General features: G+C 36.3%; 1 protein-coding gene across 2 annotated transcripts in view; it reads left to right on the top strand.

Moving 5' to 3' along the window:
- TRAK2 (trafficking kinesin protein 2) overlaps positions 1-22,288 on the top strand; it is a 63,431-nt gene that overhangs the window by 4,969 nt on the left and 36,174 nt on the right. Inside the window, exons 2-3 of one of the 2 annotated variants that reach the window (XM_038585356.1) lie at positions 362-405; positions 18,622-18,908. In XM_038585356.1, the coding sequence (XP_038441284.1) occupies positions 18,818-18,908 (91 nt within the window). In that variant the 5' untranslated portion in view covers positions 362-405; positions 18,622-18,817. The remainder of the gene's footprint in view (positions 1-361; positions 406-18,621; positions 18,909-22,288) is intronic. The other variant, XM_038585355.1, reaches the window with a different exon arrangement.

Below are 22,288 nucleotides of genomic sequence, written 5' to 3'. Positions count from 1 at the left end.
AAATAAAGATGGCAGGAGAGGCTACTTTAGATCAATTGGACTGGTAACTTATCTCTGAGGATAATTTTTCAGCTGAGACTGGAAGGGTGAGAAGTAGTTACCATATGAAGAACAAGAGGGAAGAATATTCCAAGTACAATAAACAGTGACAAAGATCCAGTGATAGGAGAGAATGTGATGAGGAAGTAAAGAAAAAGCCATAACACAAAGCTGTCTTTGTGGCTGAGTCTGAGTAAAGAGAGTGGTACAAGATGAAGGAAGAGAAGTAGTCAGGGGCAAGACTAGACCAGACGTGTGGATTTTATTCTAGGTATTTTTTTTTAAGGAGTTTAGTTTTTAAAACATTTTTCTTGTCTTACAGAGAAGAGAGAGAGCAACAAATTGAGCATGGAGGCCTGTTAAGAGGTTAGTTCGTAGACTAAGAGGTAATGATGGGTAGAAAATTAGGATGATAGAAGAGAGGATGAAGAGAAATGGGTAAATTTGAAATATTAGACCATACAGGATTTGGTAATGGATTGGATGTGGAAGGTGAGAGAAAGGAGGCATCTAATGTTCAGTGGATCAATTAAAGGGATTACAATCAGCCTATAAGAAATTTGAGTGGATATAAGGAAGAAGTCTGGTCTGAAGAGTCAGATTGGGAGTTATTAACAGTTAAGAGGTAGTTTAATCTATGGTGGTGGTTGGTTTGTACAAAGATAAGTGAAAAACAGCAGCAATAAAGAACACAGTCACAGTTGGAATTTTAGGAAACACCAACATTTAAGGATTAAGAGAAGGGAGCTGGGTGATCCAATGAAGGGATTTGAGAAAGTACATTCATTGTAAGATGTAAGCTCCAGGAGACCCATAGGAAAGTTGAAGTAGGGAGTAGTCAAGAGTATTGAACCAGAGGTACTTAAGATAACAACTAAGAAAGTAAAATTGGATTGATTAGCAGGGCCTATTGGTGACTAAAGGGAAGGCAGTTTCAGGAAAAATCAGATTGTAGTAGGGTTGAGCAAGGAATAAAAGATGAGGAAAAGGGAGGGTAAATACTCTGAAGAAGCTTCATTGAGGATAGAGTGGTACCCAGAGGGGAACCCAGGGGCTAGAGGGGAACCCAGAGTCTTGAAGAAGGAAGATTTTTACATTTTAATTTTATTTGCTTTTAATAAAATGGAAGATTTTGAACATGAGAATAGGCCAAGGAAGAGGGTGTGACTAGTGGATAGGGATAACTGGTGGAACAAAGTTTAAAGAAGGAAGGAGTAGAGACTTTTAAGTAACATATATTTCATTTTCTCACAGGGTGAGAAAATTATTTTCTCATTACTTGTCATATGGGAGACAATTTGAAAGGTATATGATGAAAAATAAGTTTCTCTCCCCCTTCTAACTTCCAGCCACCAGTTCCTCTAAGAGGGTTACTAATTTACACTCCCATTAATGAGTGTGCAAGGACATGATTGAGATTATGCTTGTACTTAATTCTCAGAGTTTGGAGAGAAAGCTAGGTATAGATTGTGTGGATTTATCGGTGGGAGGAATGAAAGTAAGAGAGCACAGATAGGGGTTCACAGATGAGTGTAAAGGATATGGTATGGAATGTCTCCAGAGAGTATATGTAAGCAGGTAATGGAGGGCATGCCTATGGTGTGAGGCCCATGGATGATGACTGAATTTACAGCAGCCCCACTCCCCATGGTTTTGTGACCATAGAAGAACTTAACTAGTTCTTTATATTTAAAATTCATGTCGGCTTAGAAGATGAACTTCTCAGAAATTCATCACTTAAGTAAATGCTTGTTCCGGATCCAAGTGCCAAAGCCCTGCTTTCTACTCTTAACTGCTTTCTGTCTTGGGCATGTTGTGTGGTGGTACTTTGGGGCCATTCAGGCCAGTGTTATAAATCAAAACAAAGGGAAACTTGTTAGTTAAGAAAGAGCATTCTCTGACGGAAGAAAGAAAGAGGAGGAGACTAGAAACCAACTAAAATGTCTCTGAGATGGTACTACTGTTCCTAAAGCACATAACTTAAAAATTTTTTCCGATCATTTTTATCTCTTTAGCTAGTACTAGGCTAAAAACCACTGCCTTTTCCTTTGTCTTATTCTTAGTCACATGTTCAGAAGACTACAAAGGAGATGTAGCAGTTGTGAGTTTTTTAAGAAACTATTTGATCATTTGATTAGTTTATTTTCTTTAATATTTTTTTCCGATTTTTTTTTTAAGATTTTATTTACTTATTCATTAGAGACAAAGAGAGAGGGGGCAGAGACAAAGGCAGAGGGAGAAGCAGGCTCCATTCAGGGAGTCTGCTGTGGGTCTGGATCCTGGGACTTCAGGATCATGACCTGAGCGGAAGGTAGATGCTTAACTGCTGAGCCACCCAGGCGTCCTTTTTTCCAAGGTTTTATTTAAATTCCAGTTAGGTAACATATAATGTAGTATTTTCCAAGGTTTTATTTAAATTCCAGTTAGGTAACATATAGTGTAGTATTGGTTTCAGGAGTAGAATTTAGTGATTCATCACTGACATATATAACACCCAGTCCTCATCCCAGTAAGTGCCCTCCTTAATGCTCATCACTCATTTAGCCCATCCCCCTACCCACCTCCCTCCAACAACCTTCAGTTCTCTATAGTTCAGAGTCGTTTATGGTTTGCCTCTCTCTCTCTGTTTTTATTTTTCCTTCCCCTTCCCCTATGTTAATCTGTTTTGTTTCTTAAATTGATGTGGAGCTTATTTTAAATGCATCCATAAACAGCTGCAGATGCTGCTAGTAAAAAACATTATAAAACTAAGCAAAAGCCAAAGATTGTGTCATAGCTCTCCTATGACACTGACAGCTAGTTCTTTTTACTTTTTACCAAAAAAGTGGGTACTGTTATTGCTATAAAAATGATAAAGCGCCCTAGGACACCTGGGTGGTTCAGTCAGTGTCTGCCTTTGGCTCAGATCATGATCCCAGGGTCCTGGGATTGAGTTCCACTTAAGGCTCCCTGCTCAGCAGGGAGTCTGCTTCTCCCTCTACCCCTCCCCCCTGCTCGTGCTCTCTCTCTCTTTCTCTCAAATAAATAAATAAAATCTTTAAAAAATGATAAGGTACCATTTGACAGCAAACTCATAGTTTTTCATAAATCAAATACAGTGTTTTCTTTCAAATGTTCAATCTTTGCTTAATTTTTCAAGGCAATTCATTTAATTGATATTGGACCGAAATGTATTAGTAATCAGTTTTTTGCTCATTAAATTACTTCTGTAATTCAGTGTATTGACATTTTTAATCTTTAAGCTCATCGTCTTTAATCTTTAAGCTCATAGTTAGGCATGTATTTCGAGCCTGCTATGTAACTGTTGCTTTTAGGTTTGGGGCATCCAAAAATAAAATAACTTCATTCAAAGAGCTCACAGTATTGTAGCAAGGAAGAAAGTGAGCTTGGGTAACATCCAAGATGAAGAGTCAGTAAATACTGATTAAGGAGTAAGAACATAATGAAAATTTTTAAGATTTCCTAAACTGAGCACCTGAGTGGCTCAGTTGGTTAAGTGACTGCATTCTGCTCAAATCATGATCCCAGGGTTATGGGACTGAGCCCCACATTGGGCTTCCTGCTTGGCAGAGAGCCTGCTTCTCCCTCTTCCTCTGCTGCTCCCCCTGCTTGTGCACTCTCTCTTTGTCAAATAAATAAATAAAATCTTAAAAAAAAAAAAAAAAAAAAGATTTCCCAAACCATTTTTTCCATGTTTGTAGTCTACTATGTATTTCTCTTTAGTGATTAACATTAAAATTCTCACAAAAGAGAGAAGAACCTATCCTTTTTTGGAAGACAATAAAGAAGGGACAGAGTGTATTCATAGCCAGCCTACAGAAATGAAAAAAGAATACCAGGTGAGAAAAGGACTTGACAAGATTGCTAAAGGGAGAGAAGCAAGCCAACTAAATCCCTAGTGCTGGAGGGATGAAAGAAAGAAAGTTACTTGAGGAAACAGCCAAGAGCAGAAAAACAGGTCCTAGGGTTCAATCTCATGCAGACACCTTCTGGGTTCTCTGATAACCTGGTTTATCTGGTTTCTCAGCCAACAGCAGGGTAGAAAGCAGAGAGGCACACTGCAACAGCAAAGTGTAATGCTTGATAGTGCAGCGGTGAGGAGGAGAACAAAATAAGAAGTAGACTTAAAATCTCCAAAAAGTTAGCATTTCACACCATTTATTGTAGGAAAAAGAGCTCTTTAAAAATATAATCCAGAGGTTATAGCTATAGTCACTATATATTATGATGCAGTGATTGCTAGTCATAGTAATGACCCTGAGTCATCCACTTCTTTTCGGTCTGTTCTAAGGACTTTTCTCCACCCGCCCACCCCCCTTATACAAGTTGGACTTTTCTCATTCCATGTTTTAACTTTAGAGGGAAAATATCTTAATACCTTAATATCTTAGGAAACTTGGGGGAAGTTGCTATTTAAATTTTTGTGATTGTTGCCAGTGTTGTCAAGCCCATCTCTAGGGAATGTTTGCAACTTCCTTGTAACTGGTGGGGTTAATTGATATAGCTCTGCCTGTAACTGACATCTTAAGAAGCCTGTATAGATTTTTATAGATTGGGTTAAGAAAGCTCACAATTTTCAAATGCTCTGACAGTCTTAGGTTTCTAATGTAGTTTCATTTTTCTCCCTAGTACAGATTCCAAGGATGTAACTTAACTAGAGGTTGATTCATTCAATAAATATTGAATGCCCAGCATTTGCAAGATACTAAGATACAGGTAGACTTATTTATTGGATAAGGATTTATTTTGGTCGATATTCCACTAATTTTAGCAGCTCTGAACACATAACAGAATTATTCCCAGTTTATAGCAATACATCTGCATTCTTTTCTTGATACTGTAGAATAACCCTTTTAAAGACAAAATCAAACTGAGATTTGGAATTCTTATGACATGATGTACATAAGAACACAGATCATTCTGCTTCGTTGTAAATACAGCCAGTTTTAGGATCAGATGACTTATTTCTAAAAGCAAATATACCACTTTAAAAAACGGGGACTAAAAAAATTTGGAGCCTTATTTTGTTGTTTTTCTTTATTTATTAATCAATATGTGTTTTTTGCAAACTGGAGTGGAGAGAGAGAATTTCTCAAACTACACACTCATTATCCCTTACACTCCTGGTCCCTTGCTAGTAGAGCTCAAGGGTTGGAAGTCCCAGCTTTGAAAAAACATAGTCTTGGGTTTGATTCAGGGTCTTCTAGCTTGGGCAAGTTAATTAACCTCTCAGCTTCAGTTTTCTTATCTATAAAATGATGACAATAATAATATTCACATCTTTGAGTTGTTGTGAGGATTAAAAGGGATCATGTGCACAAAGCATTTATTCCAATGCCTAGCACATAGTGCTCTGTCAGTGTTAGCTATTATTATTAGAAAAGACTGAATTTTGAACAGAATTGAGAATTTATTTATCATGCATTTTTCATTTGAAACACAGAAGGCTTGTGTCTTTATTATCAATTGTTTAACATTATAAACTGATCTTATAGAAAACTTCTGTAGTGCTAGTTTCACTTGTTATATTCTACAGTAAATTCATGAATTTAACAAAGAAGTTTTGGGTTGTTTTCATTGTCAAAAGAAGATAGTTCCTGCTCAGGAAAAGTCTCATAGGGCAGTGAGGTCTCCTATTCAGTTGTTTATGTCTAGAAATGGAAGGTTTTCCCAGTGTACTCTGAGTTGATAGGTCTGGAGGAAAACACACACTAAGCAAACTCACTAAAAAATCGATATGCTAGGATATCTGTTCTTTTTTTTTTTTTAATTTTTTATTTATTTATGATAGTCACAGAGAGAGAGAGAGAGAGAGAGGCAGAGACACAGGCAGAGGGAGAAGCAGGCTCCATGCACCAGGAGCCCGACGTGGGATTCGATCCCGGGTCTCCAGGACCGGGCCCTGGGCCAAAGGCAGGCGCCAAACCGCTGCGCCACCCAGGGATCCCATATCCATTCTTAATATACAACAGAACAATCAAGTGGACTGTATGTTTTGGTTTACATAATTACTATAATTTTCGTTTATAGAAAAGTCTGCGAGAGAAATCAAGTTAACAAAAGTTATGTTAGTGTGTGTACATTTAGACATGGAGGACATCTGAACCACAAGATACAGTATATGCTAAGGGCATAGGGAGGGTGGCCTGAGTAGCAGTAGGCATTCCAAGAGCCTCACTAGCTCAGAGTAGAAGAGGGCTGAGTCTAGATGACTAGTTGGCAGCTCTTGCAGTAGCTAGAGAGAAAGAAGGGCTTGAACTAAGACCATAGTAACAGGCTTAGATAATACATTGACAGGAACAGGTGACTACATGGAAAGCAGAAATTGAGAAAAAAGATGACTCTTAGATTTCTGGCTCTGCTGATCAGGTGACTTGATAATATTAACTAATTAGTAGAGCAGGAAAAAACATTTCATGGGAGAAGGATATAATTTCAATTTGGAAAGTGATGAATTTATGGTATTGGTTTTATATAAATATATATATTGATATATTTATGGTATTGACATAACTGATATTGAGAGTTCCAGTTTAAAGTCATATGCCAATTTGGACTTAAAGTAGAGATTTGGGAAGTAATTATAATATAATTGGAAATTAAGGCTTTTAAAGTAGATGAGATTCCTTAGGAGAGAAAGGAGAAGGCCCATTATAAAATCTGAAGAATGGGCTACTAGCTCTTAATGAGGCAAGTGGAGAAGGAGGGTTCCTAAATGCTCTCCACTGCCTACCTATGTGCCCTTCAAGCTCAGAATCTGTCTCCCGAGTGAAAGATAATAGCTGTAGCTCAAAAAATTGATATTTTCTTACATGGTTCCTGAATTTCATTGGCATACCAGAACCACCCATTACATGTCAATTCTCCCTCAAAGGACAACCTTATCTTGAAGTCCTGGAGTTAATTGTGACAACTGGTTTGGAAAACAATGACTAGTTTGTATGTATGTATGTATGTATGTATGTATTTATTTATTTATCAATGACTAGTATTTAAACCTCAATGTAATTTGAACATATTTTTGCTTGGTAGAATTACATTACTAAAATGGTTACATGTCTTAGATATGCAGAATTTTAGAAATCATTCTAGAAATATATATGTTTATAAATATGTTTATAATATTCTGTCCTGACCACTCACCCCCATTTTAAGTTACACCCTGTTCCTGGTCATAGAAGATTGCATGTTCTGGTGCCACTGATTACTTTGTTGATCTGAAGAGCTGTAGTGCTTACAGTTTTTCTTTTGGCATCTTTTGGAAACTTCTTCTTTGGAAAGCTTTTATATATTTTGAGTTTAAAATAATTGAAGGATTTAGGATCATTTTTAAAGCCACCAAAAGTAAGTTTTCATTTGGTTATTAGAGGGGACAAAGAGAAATAAAGACACATGTTTTCTACTTTTATTTAATTATTTCTGTTTTTAAAATTTGTATTTACCCTACTGCTGTGTTAAAGTGGAGTTTCAAGGGGTCTTCTAAGCTATGGTATTTGAAGAGCAGATTATACAATAATACTCTTAGGTCTGCCAGCATGATTATATCTGTTCAGTTTATTTTTTAATTTTCTGTGAACTATTTGCAGGTTTTTAGATGATTATGTCTCTTGATTTAATCTACTACCTAAGTTTTGCCAGTCAGTATTGAAAGAAAATACTTTCTGATTTGTTGGGGAAAAGTGTATTTGGTTCTAGCAATATAGTACATATTCTTTTGTGGAATCTCTTATATAAAATGTCTCTGCTCGAGATATTTCCCCCCATATTTGGTTACAAGAACAAGAAATCCCAAATCTGTGATGCCATTTACTCTGCATTACCCATTTTTGAAGACCTATAATTGTTTTTTCCTTTCTTTTAATCAAAAGGACATAAAGATTTCTGTTTTTAAAAAAGATTCTAAAATATAATAGCAATTATGATTTTATTAATATTCCAGAATATAAGTTCTTGACACCATCTGCTCTTGTGAACAAGTATTTCAATGTGTCTATAACCCAAATGTCAACTAGTTGTCCAGACAGATCCTTTAAAAGCTAAAAATGGTTGGTTTGAACCTTCAGTTTCATGTTAGGGGGAAACCAAAACCCTCTGTAAGATTTCTGTAAATTCCTGGTGTTCTTGTGGCCTCTGAGCTACTGCCATCTGGATAGGATTCCTTTCCCTTGCCTTCTCTCTCCCCATCCAGAGAAAGAGAAAACAGTTATTTCCCTAGTCTAATGCAGAGCATCTTAGCCTTCCCTTCGATGCTGCAAGGCCTCACCTTCCACAAGTGGCTTTTCTGTGTATTTTCTCAAACAAAAAGCATTTCTTTCCTAAGAGCAGCTCTGTTATCATATGTTGAGATGATGAAATGTGTACCTATTTTCCCCATTTATCACTTTCAAATATTTAAATAATTCATACTAAACTCAGTTTCACTCCTTAGAAATTCTAAGAAAACCCTATCTTGTAAAAGCTTTTGCAATATTAGAATTGAATAAACTATATAGTATTGTGTAGCTTTTTTTGCCAGGTCATACAAAGAAAAGAGTGCTCTCTTAAAAGGATACAAGATTTCAAGTAGAGTTTAAGTGTAGAGTTTAAGTGTCAAGTTGCTCTTTCTCTTAGAGAAATAAAATCAACATTATTTTGTGAATGTGAGACTCGTCTACCCATTTTGAGGTTTGTGTTTATTTAGTATCTTTGTACTATTTTCTATCCTCTTTTTTTTTTTTAACATTTATTTATTTATGAGAGAGAGGGACGCAGACTCCATGCTGGGAGCCGGACGTGGGACTCGATCCCAGGATTCCGGGATCGCGCGCCCTGGGCCAAAGGCAGGCGCCAAACCGCTGAGCCTCCCAGGGATCCCCTCTATCCTCTTTTCTTTGACTAAACTATCATTTGATATCACTAAATTATTTTTGACTGCCAGAAAATAATTTACTTTGTTTTTCATATTTCTAAGCCAATCCCAATTTTTTATAGAAAGGAGTTTGAAAAAAATGAGTGATGGAAAGAGGCATAAAATTTGAGAGGTGTAATTAGTAGGCAATTCTATTTTGTTAGATGCCATAGTTGGTACTCCAGCACTTTGGATGTATGAATTTTCCAGATGGGTGAAATTTAATTACTTAAGCATCAAAAATATTGTCTTTTAATATTTTCTTTTAAATCTTCTTTTCATAACTTCTCAAAGAGTAGTTATGGAAGCATGATTTAACATTTTCCTTGTAATTGGGTTCATATTTTGATAACTGTCATTGTACTTAGATGAGGATTTAAATGTAAAATATGAAACAAAATGGCTTCTGATAATGACTGGATCTTGCATTGTTGAAAAAGCCCCTAATATTTTTTTGCTTTTGGATTATTTCCCTAACTTTATAAAAGGTAAAATATGGAATGTACAACCACAGTTGTGTAATGTGGCTGCTCTTCCATAAAATGGATCATTGATTCACAAATGGTCCCTTATCTAGGAAGCCTTCTTCGGTGTTGCTGTGGTAGCTTTAGTTCTTAATGATTTTAAAACTCTGATGAATGACAGATACTTATTAGCTGTCACACATTCCCTTGCTATTCATTATTTGTTGAGGAAAGTACAGAGAAACTGTATCCCTTCCCACTTAAGTAGTCTGGGCTGGATTACTTTCAAAGAATATAAATTCATTATCTTTTGCAAACAAGACATCAGGCTAAACTTTTCTTTAGACCTTTAATATTTGTCTTGAAATGAAATACCAAGCATAAGCAACATCCAAAATTATATCAAATGTATAAGAAAACCCTGTTCTTGTATGGTAGGTTTACTTCCTTATAAATCTCTTTAAATGCAAACTCAACTGCTTAAAATGTATAATTTAGGAGCCTTTTGGCTAGGGGCAGAGTATGCTCCAGAGCAGATTTAGCTCCAGTGATCACCATCAGATGGTTATTTTCAATTCAGCCATTATTGTTATTTGTAGCATGTATGTTTTATATATATAGTTTTGAGGTGTTTTATAAATATTACAAACCCCATTTTGTCCCTAAAAGCAGTGCTAGTGATAGATTGATGGACACAAAAGTAGAAATAGTGTAAAAAATTAAAAATGAGAAAATTACACATGTTAGATATATGATTAGACCATAAGAATGATTATGAAGCATAATTCCATGAAAAAAGATATACCTGTGCAGTTTACAGCCAAAGGTGAAGAAATGTGAATGAAACGCTTTTGGCAGAGGACCATTGTTGAAGTGGGATGCCTATATAGACAAAGATTCAGTTAGGAGTTAGTTAGGAGTTAGGAGTTCAAGAGTTGAAAGGCTAAGCATGGTGAATGCAAGTGCTATTGTGGAAAATTATCAAAAACTGCAGATGGCACCATGGGTTCACCATTTTTCTTAATCTTCAGGTGAAGCTCTGGTGTGGATGCCTTAGCTGCCAGAGGTTCACTCCCTTCTCCTGTTAGTAGAGATTGTGGCAGGGAGGGGTTGTCTGCCTCAGCGAATGTTCATTATAAACATAACAGGGCAGTTTTTAAAAATACTTAAAATATATCAGTTAGGAGGCAATGTGGAACCCATACGCCTAAATCTCACTCATGGTTTTGGACTTTTAAACGAATGGATTCAACAGCCTTTTGGAATCCAACTTGTTTGTAAGTAGAGCTGCCCCTGTGTATTTCATATTCTGAAAACCCTACCAATCTTTTTTTTTTTTTTTTTTTTATTAAGATGTATTTATTTGAGAGAGAGCAAGAGAGAGCAGGGAGGAGGACAGGGAGAGAGAATTTCAAGAGGCTGCTGTGCTGATCACAGAGGCCAGCATGGAGCTGAACTCATGACCCTGACCTGAATGGAAACCAAAAGTTGGACGCTTAACCGACTGTACTACCCAGGTGCCCCAACCCTACTCATCTTTAATCTAAAAAAGATCACTAAAGAAGAGGGACAAAGTATTTGCTGGGTACAATGCACAATTTCTCTTTCCTAAGGGTGAACCCTACAACTGCTGATAGGACACTGGTGCTGAATATAGCCAGTGTAATATACTAGGGCGTATCAGTGCAGCTGTACCTGGTGTTGATATGTGCTCTCTGACTTTTTTTTGTTTGTTTGTTTTGTTTTGTTTTAAGATTTTATTTATTCATGAGAGGGAGAGAGAGAGGCAGAGACACAGGCCTCTCTGAGAGAGGGAGAAGCAGGCTCCATCAGGAGCCTGACATGAGACTGGATCCCGGATCTCCAGGATCACACCCTGGGCTGAAGGCAGCACTAAACCACCTGGGCTGCCCCTGGTCTCTGCCTTTGTAAGCTCTGCTGCTCACTCCTCAGGTTGGAATTTGGTGGTGACACCCTCCCTTTTCTTTCAACTCTGAACTCTAAAACCATCATATTTTCTTTTTGTGGTTTAATATCTGGTTTTAAAATTATTGGGTTTTTAGTAAATCTTATCTTTGATGTACCTAGACAATATTAAAATTAGTCTCTATCTTTGTCAAAAATCTATTATTTAATCTAGAAACATAGTAGTTTTTAAATTATACAGATTATCTTTTGACTGGATTAGGGTTGTCACTGCCTAAAAGAGCTCCTGCTGATGGTGATTGGCACTCTTCCCACTTCATGCAGATGAGCAGACAATATCTACTTTAAATTAATCTCCAAAGTTTTATTTGTACAATAACATTTTTTTTTTTTGTACAATAACATTTTAAGATATATTTCTAATTTAAATGTTTGTTAAATCTTTATGTTTACTTTAATTCTAGGCTCTGTGCTTCTATTAAGATGAAGTTTCTCTGAATTGTTTTAGCCTTTTCTATAAGGCTGTTTTTGCCAGAGTATCAGTTTTAAGAAAGTAGTAAGATTTTTTTTAAGGCACAGGGCCTATATTTTGGCACACACTGTTGACCATTTTGTTTCCATGGCTAGGCTAAACTCAGCCCTTAGCCATGTTGTTTTTTTTTTCTTCCAACAATATTTCTTATTTCTATCAATGAAAGGTTTTGGTTGTTGTTTTTTTTTCCTTAAGTCTTATTCTTGTTTAAATGAGTCACTTGGCTGTTTTACTTTATTTTCTCCTAAGTGTGCATGAATTACAGAGGCTGGCTTTTTGTTAAATAATGCATGCTTGGTTGATTGAAGAAAAGCAGTGAAGTGAAAAGAGTGAATAAAGATCCAGCATAGAAAATAGTTGGTGCTGAAGGAAGTACTAGAATATGTTGTACAAACTGGGAAGGGCACTGAAAATGTGATGTTTGTGCTTGCCAGAGTTTGCCAGCAGTTTCTACTACATTTAGGACTCTGACTCTGCAAGCTATTTTATTCATACATCAGAGAGATAGAAAGAAAAATGATTAATGGCATTAAACTAACATTACTTACTTATTACAGGGCAGGAAGTAAATGGGATTTCTTTTTTGTGGGGAGTGATTTCTTCTTATGTTAAGAGAAGATGCCATTAAGTGGTCAAGAGTAGGGTTTACACTGTTCCCAACTTTGTATAAGGCACAGTAACAGTAATGATAATACTATTTGATGATGATAAAAATAATAACTAATATTTGCATAGCATTTACTGTAATCTAAGAGCATTGTTCTAAGAGCTTTACATGTATTAACTCGTGTAATTCCCTCAATGACCCTCTGAGATAGGTGTTCCAATTATCTTCTCATAATCCGCTTAATCCTCATAGCAACCAAATAAGTAGACCTTGTTATTAGGCCTGTTTTACACATAAAAAACTGAGATTAAGTAATTTGTCCAAAGTCAGACAGCTAGTAAGTGATGGAATTGGGATTCAAACAGAGACAGTCTAGCTCCTAGATCCATGTTCTTAACCACTCTATAGGCTGAATAATAGCTGTCGAAGACACCCAGATCCTAATCTCCTGGAACCTATGAATATTACTTTATATGTCATAAGGGATTTTGCAAAAGGGACTGAATTAAGGATTTTGAGATGCGGTTAATCCTGGATTATCTCATTGGGCCTTAAATGTAATCATAGATGTCCTTATATGAGGGAGGTAGAGGGAGATTTGGCAGAAGGTTGTGTAGCAATGGAAACAGAGAGATTTGAAGATGCTGAGTTACTGCTTTGAAGATGGAGGAAGGGGCCCTGAGCCAAGGAATGCAGTTTTAGAAGCTAGAAGAGACAAGAAAATGGATTCTTCCCCAAAGCCTTCAGAGGAAGCACAGTCCTGCCAATACCTTGGTTTGGGGCCATTGAAACCACTTCATCCTTTGATGTCTAGAACTGTAGGATAATGGATTGGTTTAGTGGTTTGAACCACTAAATGTGGTAATTTGTTGTTGCCGTAGCAATAGGAAACTAATACAGCTATTATGCTAAGAATAAAAGTACTAGTTATAGTTAAGGCTTTTATTATAACAACCCTTCCCCAGAATCCATGAGGAAATGAGCTTCAGGAATAATCTTCAGTAGTCTTGCTTTATAAGGCACTTGTTACTTTATTGCTTAGTTCCTTTCTCTTTCCATATGAAGACTATTCAATCTGCAGACTACATCTATTACATACTCAAACAGGGTAGCTATTCTGAGCTCAGAGTCGGCTGTTGAGCCAGAAATTTAAGAAATATTGGGCAGAAGACATCATCTTTTCTTCAGGCCCAAACAAAAGGGGAACGCTGAAGGGAATAAGCATGTATGTCAGGTACCAAACTAGGAATTTGTATTTCTTATTAGTTCTCATACCTGACTGTCCCTATGAAGAATAGTTAATTATCGCCTTCACAATGAGGAACTATTAAATAATAATACTCAGAGTCAGAAAACCAGTAGATAAGATGAAAATTCAGGCTCATCTAATGCCAAGGTGCATACATGTTTTTATACTCAGCACTGGCTACTCTATATTAATCATATTGAGGGGCTCAGATCTAGACCAGGGTATATCCAAAGGGTTTACTTAGTTCTAAAGAATCACTGGGAAGAACATATCATTTACAGATCATCCCTGACCTGGTGCACACCCTTTATGTTAGGCAGGTTCTTGGATTACCCTGGAGGTCTGGATTCTTCCTGCCTGACTTTAAAGGTAGACTTAGTTTTATATTCAACTTGGTTTTCTTTATTCTTATATTTAAGAGTTAAGACTAAACAATGAACAGTACCTCTAAAGCTAATTAAAAAGCAATCCTCTAGAGTAAAGGTCTGGAATCCATAGTTGAAACTTATATAGTTTATTTTTCTGTTTCTGTGTGATACATGTAAATTAAAAAAAAAAAAACAGAAAAAATACAAGTGCTAATGTAAATATTAAAGATTAAACCAGCTAGTGGGTAATGTCCCAAGGTTATCATTAGAGTATCACAGTGGTCTTTGATTAAAATATGGTAAAGTGCCATAGTTCTGTTTATTTTTTTTTTTCAATTTTTATTTATTTATGATAGTCACAGAGAGAGAGAGAGAGAGGCAGAGACACAGGCCGAGGGAGAAGCAGGCTCCATGCACCGGGAGCCCGATGTGGGATTCGATCCCGGGTCCCCAGGATCGCGCCCTGGGCCAAAGGCAGGCGCCAAACCGCTGCGCCACCCAGGGATCCCCATAGTTCTGTTTAAAAAACCAATTTGGACCAGTATGAGAGGCACTTTGCTTCTATTCTCTCCCTTTTCATTCCCCTCCTCCTCCCTCTCTTCTTCCTTCTTTATCTTCCTCTCCTCTATTTTATTTACAAGCAAATTTGTAACTTCTGACAGATGGTTATTTGATGCTTGAATTATTTTACTATTAGATCAGGAGTTGGCAAACTTTTTCTGTAAAGGGTCAGATAGTAAATATGTTAGGCTTTGCCTGACTGTAAGCTCTCAGCCATTATAGCATGGAAACAACCAAATTGATCATATATGAACCAATGAGTCTGGCTGTGTTCTAGTAAAACTTCATTTGTGACTACTGAAATTTGAATTTCATATAATTGTCACATATTATGTAACATTTTAACTTAGATTTTTTTGCAACTATTTAAAAATACAAAAACTATTCTAGGCTCACAGGTCATACAGAAACAGGTGGCAGGCCAAATTCAGCTTTCAGGCAGCAGTTTGCTGACTGTGCTCTAGGCCTATTATACACTAATATGTTTATTCTTTTTTTTAAAACATTATTTATTTATTCATAGAGACAGAGAGAGAGAGAGAGGCAGAGACACAGGCAGAGGGAGAAGCAGGCTCCATGCAGAGAGCCTGATATGGGACTCGATCCTGGGTCTCCAGGATCACGCCCTGGGCTGCAGGCGGAGCTAAACCGCTGTGCCAAGGGGGCTGCCCTAGTATGTTTATTCTTATATTCGTATTGCCATTCTATTTTTTAAAATAAACTGCTGGGTTTATAATCTATAGATCTGGGTCTCTGGAGTATTATAATTTAAAAGACCTTGGTAAAGATCATATGTGACATAAAAACTTATGCAGGGGATGCTTTTGGTTGCCTACTCAAGGATCATCGGCTCCCTCACTTTTTTGACGGCAGAACCCTTAGTTGACATTTTGTTCCAATAGCTGGTGGTCATAAACTTCAGGTTGCTTTCCTGTTCCTCCCAATTTCCAGGGGTGGGCAGATAAATCTTTACTGGTTTGATCCAATTTTAATTCTGTTCCCCTTGAGGGATTGATTTAGGAATGGCAATTTGGACAATAAGGTACATAAGGAAGAATTCAGTTGCATACAATAGATTGATCTTAGATATGAAGATGAATTTTTGACAACTGGAGTTAAAGTACCTCAACAAATACTGCTGCATGAGCTAGTGCAGATTGCTGTTTTGACAGACATATTTCAAGAAAACAGTTATATGTAAAACAATTTTTTAAAGTTTTTATATTTCAATTAACATGCAGTGTGATACTAGTTTCATGTGTACAATATAGTGATTCAACACTTCCATACACCTGATGTTCATTATTAGTTACTCCTTAACCCCCATCACCTAATTAACCCATCCTCCCACCCACCTCCATTCTGTTGGGTTTGTTCTCTATAGTTAAGAATCTGTGGGGATCCCTGAGTGGCTCAGCAGTTTAGCGCCACCTTCGGCCCATGGCATGATCCTGGAGACCTAGGATCCAGTCCCATGTCAGGCTCCCTGCATGGAACCTGCTTTTCCCTCTGCCTATGTCTCTGCCTCTCTCTCTGTATGTCTCTCATGAACAAATAAATAAAATCTTTAAAAAATAAATAAAGTAAAATTTTCTGAATTCAAATATAGAAAAATTAATTTTTGTTATGTCAGCATAATATTATAAACTCCATTTTTGAGAAGGACTGTTGTATATTCCATTATGTCTTTTTTCCTTACAAAATGTATTTTTCCAAGAAAAGGCAATCCAATCCAATGCCAATAACCACAGAAGTTTTTGAAATTTTATTGTTGTGTAAACCTGAAAGGTGGTATTGGAAATCCTGGTCTATATTTAGTAAACTCCATTCTCATCATTTCACTTCCTGACTCCTCGCAGCCTAGCTTTGGGCCTAACTTCTTGGTTGAATTGGTTTCTAGAAGGTTAATATTGATTTTATGGTCCTAGTACCCCTTTTTTTTAAATTTTTTTATTTTTATTTTATCTTTTTTAGTACCCCCCTTTTTTTAAAAATTTTTTATTTATTTATGATAGTCACACACACACAGAGAGAGAGAGAGAGAGGCAGAGACATAGGCAGAGGGAGAAGCAGGTTCCATGCACCGGGAGCCCGACGTGGGATTCGATCCCGGATCTCCAGGATCGCACCCTGGGCCAAAGGCAGACGCCAAACCGCTGTGCCACCAAGGGATCCCTTTAGTACCCCTTTTTTAAACCAAATCTGTCCTTTGCCTTTTCTGTAATGTTTAATTCTGTGGTCCATTTCACCTCTTAAACTCTCTTCACTAGTGTTTACTAACACTGCTTTGTTCTACCTCAGTGACCATTTTTCATCTGCTTTTAAATGCCTTTGTTTTGTTTCTTTCCATTTCTTAGGGGTAACTCTTGTAAAACACTGAATGTTTACAATGCCTATAAATAGTATGCATGAGAATGAATTAGCCATAAATAGAAGCTGCAATTTGCTAAGTAGAGACTATTTGGTAGAGACTGTCTTTTGATATAAAGCCAGGCTAATACTTAGTATTGAACAGTTTTCTTAACTGATAACAATTTTTTCAAGTATACACATATTTAATGCATTACATTCCTCTGTTGGTACCATTATTAAGCCATTTCTTTATGGATATTTTCATTATGGTCATGTGTTTATGCTTTAAAAAAATACCATATGGGCATTCTTGTGCCTATATTTTGTCATATACTTTGTGAGTATATCCCTATTATAAATCCCTAGTGGTAGAATTGTTGAATTATGGTGTATGTGCGCTTAAAAATTTGGTAGACATTGCCAACTAGCCTTTCAAAAAGCTTGTACCAGTTTGTACTTTTTATCAACAGTATGAGTGCTGCTTCTCTATCCTGTCTTACTGAATATTATCAAATTATACTGGGCTTTACAGTGAGTGTGTCCAGGCATCACAAATATGCCAAGACCTGAGGGTTCAAAGGTCTGCTGTTGGAGAAAGCTGAAGCTGCCTCAAAACAATTATTGACCCCTCTCCAACAAGGGATATAATAAAACAGTGTTTGCTAATCTAATACATGAAAAATAATTTCTTTACATTTTTATCTATGTTAGTTATAAATGAGGTTGAGCACCTTTTATATCAGTGGTTTTCACCTGGCAGTGATTTTGCCTACCAGGGGACATTTGGCAATGTCTGGAGACATTTTTGGTTTTAAAACTGGGAGAGGGTCTGGTGAGAAAATTCTGCTGACATACTGCTAAAAATCCTGCAAGGCACATGACAAAGCATTATCCCCAAATATCAGTAGTGCCAGAGTTGAGAAACTATATTATTCCATATCATCTCCTTTGTCAGTTTATTGTCTGTAATTCTTGAGTTATTTTATTGGCTACTTTACAGTTTATAGTATACATCTTTAACTTATTGCTGTTTACCTTCAACAGATATTTTACTATTTCATGTATAATATAAAAGCCTTATAATAGTATATTTCCATTTTTCTCCTCCTCACCTTTGTGCAAGTATTGTAATATATTTTACTTCTTCTTATGTTATAGACCCCATGTCTATATTATTTTACTTTAAACAGTTGATTATCTTTAAATTTTTTAACATTATTATAATGTATTAGTAGATTGCATCTATTTCAAGTGAACAATTTGACATGTGTATATAATTGTGAAACCACCACCACACATCACAATAATGAACATATTCATCATGCCCCAAACTTTTCTCCTGTTCTTTGCTAATCCCTTCCCCAGCCCCAGGCAGCCACTGATCTGCTTTTTGTTACTGTAGATAGGTGTACATTTTTTAAAATTTTATGTAAAAAAAATTATGTAAATGCAATAATAAACTGTATATTTTTTTTTTACTCCTTTCTTTTATCCAGCATAATTATTTTGAGATTTATCCATGTTGTATGTTACATCACTAGGAAAGCATTCTCAGCGACAGATTCCAGGTAATTGGACTGCCACTATAAAAGAGCATGCTGAATTCTAAAGTCACTTAATGTGTTCTTTGTTTTAGGTCATGACTCTCCACGTATGATAATCACATGAGAGCACTCATTGCTGCAGATGTCATTTGACTCATCAGAAAAAAGCTGTTTAAAAGAAAATATCTATGACCAGATCCATTTCGTTATTAAATGGCTTGATGGATTTCCTTTACTCTGAATCATACCAAAGCCGTCCTTGTCAACCAAAGCAAGAAAGGATCCTGCATGAGTCAATCACAGAATGCCATTTTTACATCACCAACAGGTGAAGAAAACCTCATGAATATCAATCACAGAGACTCAGAAAGTATCACTGGTGAGTCCAGTTTGATAAATATTGAAGTGCTATTCCTAGTGTATAAGATCTGCCACATTGTAACCCTGGCCTCACTTTCCAGCCTGATCTCCTGAGAGACAACTGAATCAGTCTTTCCTTCTCCTGGTCTCTTACTGAATTATCAAAATCTGCCTTTTGTGTTGTATGTTGTCCATGTCGGATTCTCCTGTACCGCATGAGCCCTGGTCAGCAGGAACCACATCATACTTCCCTTCCCCTTTTGTCTTTCTACTCATATCTTCCACAAAGACAGAGTTGCTTACCCTGCAAACACATGACAACAGTTCATGACATTTAAGAAGTTCTCAGGACCTATAGATTGGTTATTCAAACACAGGTACAGGCCTGTAAGCCCTTATCAAAAAACTCTGAACAACCCAGAGTTTTAACTTTGGCTATAAAATTCATTGGTCCACAAAACCTGACCTATATAGCTATTTCTAGACTTAGCCTCACTTAGTGTGAATGTTTGTTTGCTGAAAATGTACTAATGTATTTAAATATGGGATGTTGCTACAAAACCAAATGTAGTTGTTATATATCATACAGTATACACAAAGCAGTACTTTTCTAAACTTCAAAAAATTCTGAAATCTATCCAAACTGAAAGTTTTTTCCATTTTTAAATTCAGCTTTATTGTAATCTCTTTATTAAGATAAAGTATGACCATTTTAAGTGCACAGTTTGGCTTTGACAATATATACACTCATGTAACCACTGGTACAGTCAAGTTGTAGAACATTTTATTGCCCTCCCAAAAATTCCCTTGTACCCAGAGCCCCCTTCTCTCAACCACTGGCCTCTGACAACCATTGATCAGCTCTCTGTCACAATAGATCAAATTTGCTTGTTCTAGAATTTAATATAAATTAGTCTGTGTCTTTTATGTCTGGCTTTTTTTGTGCAGCAAAATGTTTTTGAGATTTATCCACATTGCAGCATGTATCAGTAACTCAATCATTTTCATTGCTGAATTGCTACAATTCAGTTCTGATGTTATAGCAGAAAAACACTCATAGACAATACATAAAAAACAAATGTGATTGTGGTCCAATAAAACTTGATTTACAAAATCGGGCAGAGGCAGCAGGCTAGAGCCTGCTTTGCTGACCTCTGTTCTGCAGCATCAACACTTGGTAATGTTAGTTTTTTTGATCACTGCCATTCTAGTAGGTATATACTGGTATCTCTTTGTGGGTTTAATTTATTTTTCCCCCATGACTAATGATGTTGAGCATCTATCTATTCATGTGCTTATTGGCCATTTCTGGATCTTATTTTGAGTTGTCTGTTCAAATCATTTGCCCATTGTAAAATTTTTCTTACCATTGAATTGTAAATGTATTTAGATATAAGTCCTTTGTTAGACTTATGGGTTGCAAATGTTTCTCCTATGTGGGCTTGCCTTTTCATCTTTGCTGTTGTTTTTAAGTAATCTCCACACCCAATGTAGGGCTCAAACTCACAACCCCAAGGATCAAGAGTCCTGTGCTCTGCTGGCTGAGCCAGCCAGATACTGATGCCTTTTGAAGGGCAAAAGTTTTAAATTTTGGTGGAGTCTAGTTATTGATTTTGGTTTTTATAATAGTTTAGTTTTTTTGTGTTGCTTCTAAAAAATCTTCACATACTTCAGGATCACAAAGATATTCTCCTTTGTTGTCCTTTAAAAATTTTATGGCTTTTGCTTTTGCATTTAGATAAGTAGTAGCAAAGTTGCTTTACTTATTTTTTTTTTCTAAAAGATTTTTCTTTTTTTAGATAGAGCACACCAGCAAGGAGGGGGCGGAGGGGAGGGGCAGAGGGATAGACTGAGAGAATCTTAAGAAGGCTCCATGTTTAACACAGAACCCAACGTGGGGATTGATCTCACGACCCTGAGATCATGATCTGATCGAAATCAAGAAGTCAGACACTTAACTGACTGAGCCACCCAGGCAGCCCAGCTTAATTTCATTAGCTTTCTTATAGATTCCTTAGAATTTCCTTTGTAAATCATAATGTTGTCTACAAATGGAGACAGTTTTACATGTCTGTTCCTTTTCATTTTAGATGTGTTTTCTTTCTTTTCCTTGCCTTTTTGAATAGTGCAAGATCTCAGTATATTTTTTTAATAAAAATGAGAACAAACATCCTTGCCATATTTCCAATATTAGAGAAAAGTTACAATCTCACTATTAGTTTTCTTCAGAATGGCCTTTTTCAAATTAGGGGGTTGTTTTTCTTCTCCCAGTTGGATAAGAGATTTTTGTCATGAATGGATGTTGAATTTTGTCAAATGCCTGATCTCCACTACTGAGATGGTTTCTCTTTCTTAGTCTGTTAATGGTGAATTCTATTGACTTTTTAATTTTTTCTACTTTTGAATTTTTAAACCAACTTTGTGGGGAAACCCCCCCTTGGCCATGATGTATTATCCTTCTGATAGATTATGGATTTGTTGTATTAATGTTTTGTGTGTATGCGTTGTGCCCCATTTATGAAAACTATTGGCTTGTACTTTTTTTTTGCATGTGTTTGTTTTGGTATTGGAATAATGCTGGCCTCATAAAATGATTTGTAAAATATTCCTGCCTCTATTTTTGAAAAGAGTTTGTATAGAATTAGTATGATAGCATTTTTCATCCTTTTACCTTTAACTTACCTAAATATTTAAAGGACATCTATAGAGAGCTTATAGTTAGATCTTGTTTTTTTAAAATTCAATCTGAAAATCTCTACTTTATAATTGGTGTGTCTAGATGATTTGCACTTTTTTAAAGATTTCATTTATTTATTTGAGAGAGAGCAAGTGAGAGTATGAGGGCAGGTGGAGAAGGAGAGGGAGAAGCAGATTCCCTGCTGAGCAGGGAGCCCAATGAGGGGCTGGATCCCAGGATCTTGGGGTCATGACTTAAACTGAAGATGGCCGATTAACCAGCTGAGCCACCCAGGCACCCCTAGACAATTTACATTTGATATAATTATAAATTTGGTTGAGTCAGTAAATTCTGTACTACTATTTATTTTCTCTTTGTTCCACTTAATGTTTTTTTTTTTTTTCCTTTTTTCCTGAGTTTTGGGTATTCATTTTCTTTTGTTTTGTTTAGGATTCCATTTTAATCCCACTATTGACTTAGTAGGTACATTTCTCATTTTTCTAAGTGGTTGCTCTGTGTTTGCAATATGTGTTATTAACTTACTGCAGTACATCCTCAAATAACATTATACTATTTCATAAAATGATATCCTTACAACAATAATCTTCTCTTTCCTCATCATTCTATATATTGTTGTTATGTCTTTTACATTTACAAGTTATATACATAATTACTGTTTTTACTCTAAACATTTATAAATTGAATAAATTGTGAGAATAAAA

The sequence above is a fragment of the Canis lupus genome, chromosome 37 (genome assembly GCF_011100685.1).
Source record: "Canis lupus familiaris isolate Mischka breed German Shepherd chromosome 37, alternate assembly UU_Cfam_GSD_1.0, whole genome shotgun sequence".
Classification (NCBI taxonomy): Eukaryota; Metazoa; Chordata; class Mammalia; order Carnivora; family Canidae; genus Canis; species Canis lupus.
This window is presented reverse-complemented; position numbering and strand designations above follow the sequence as displayed.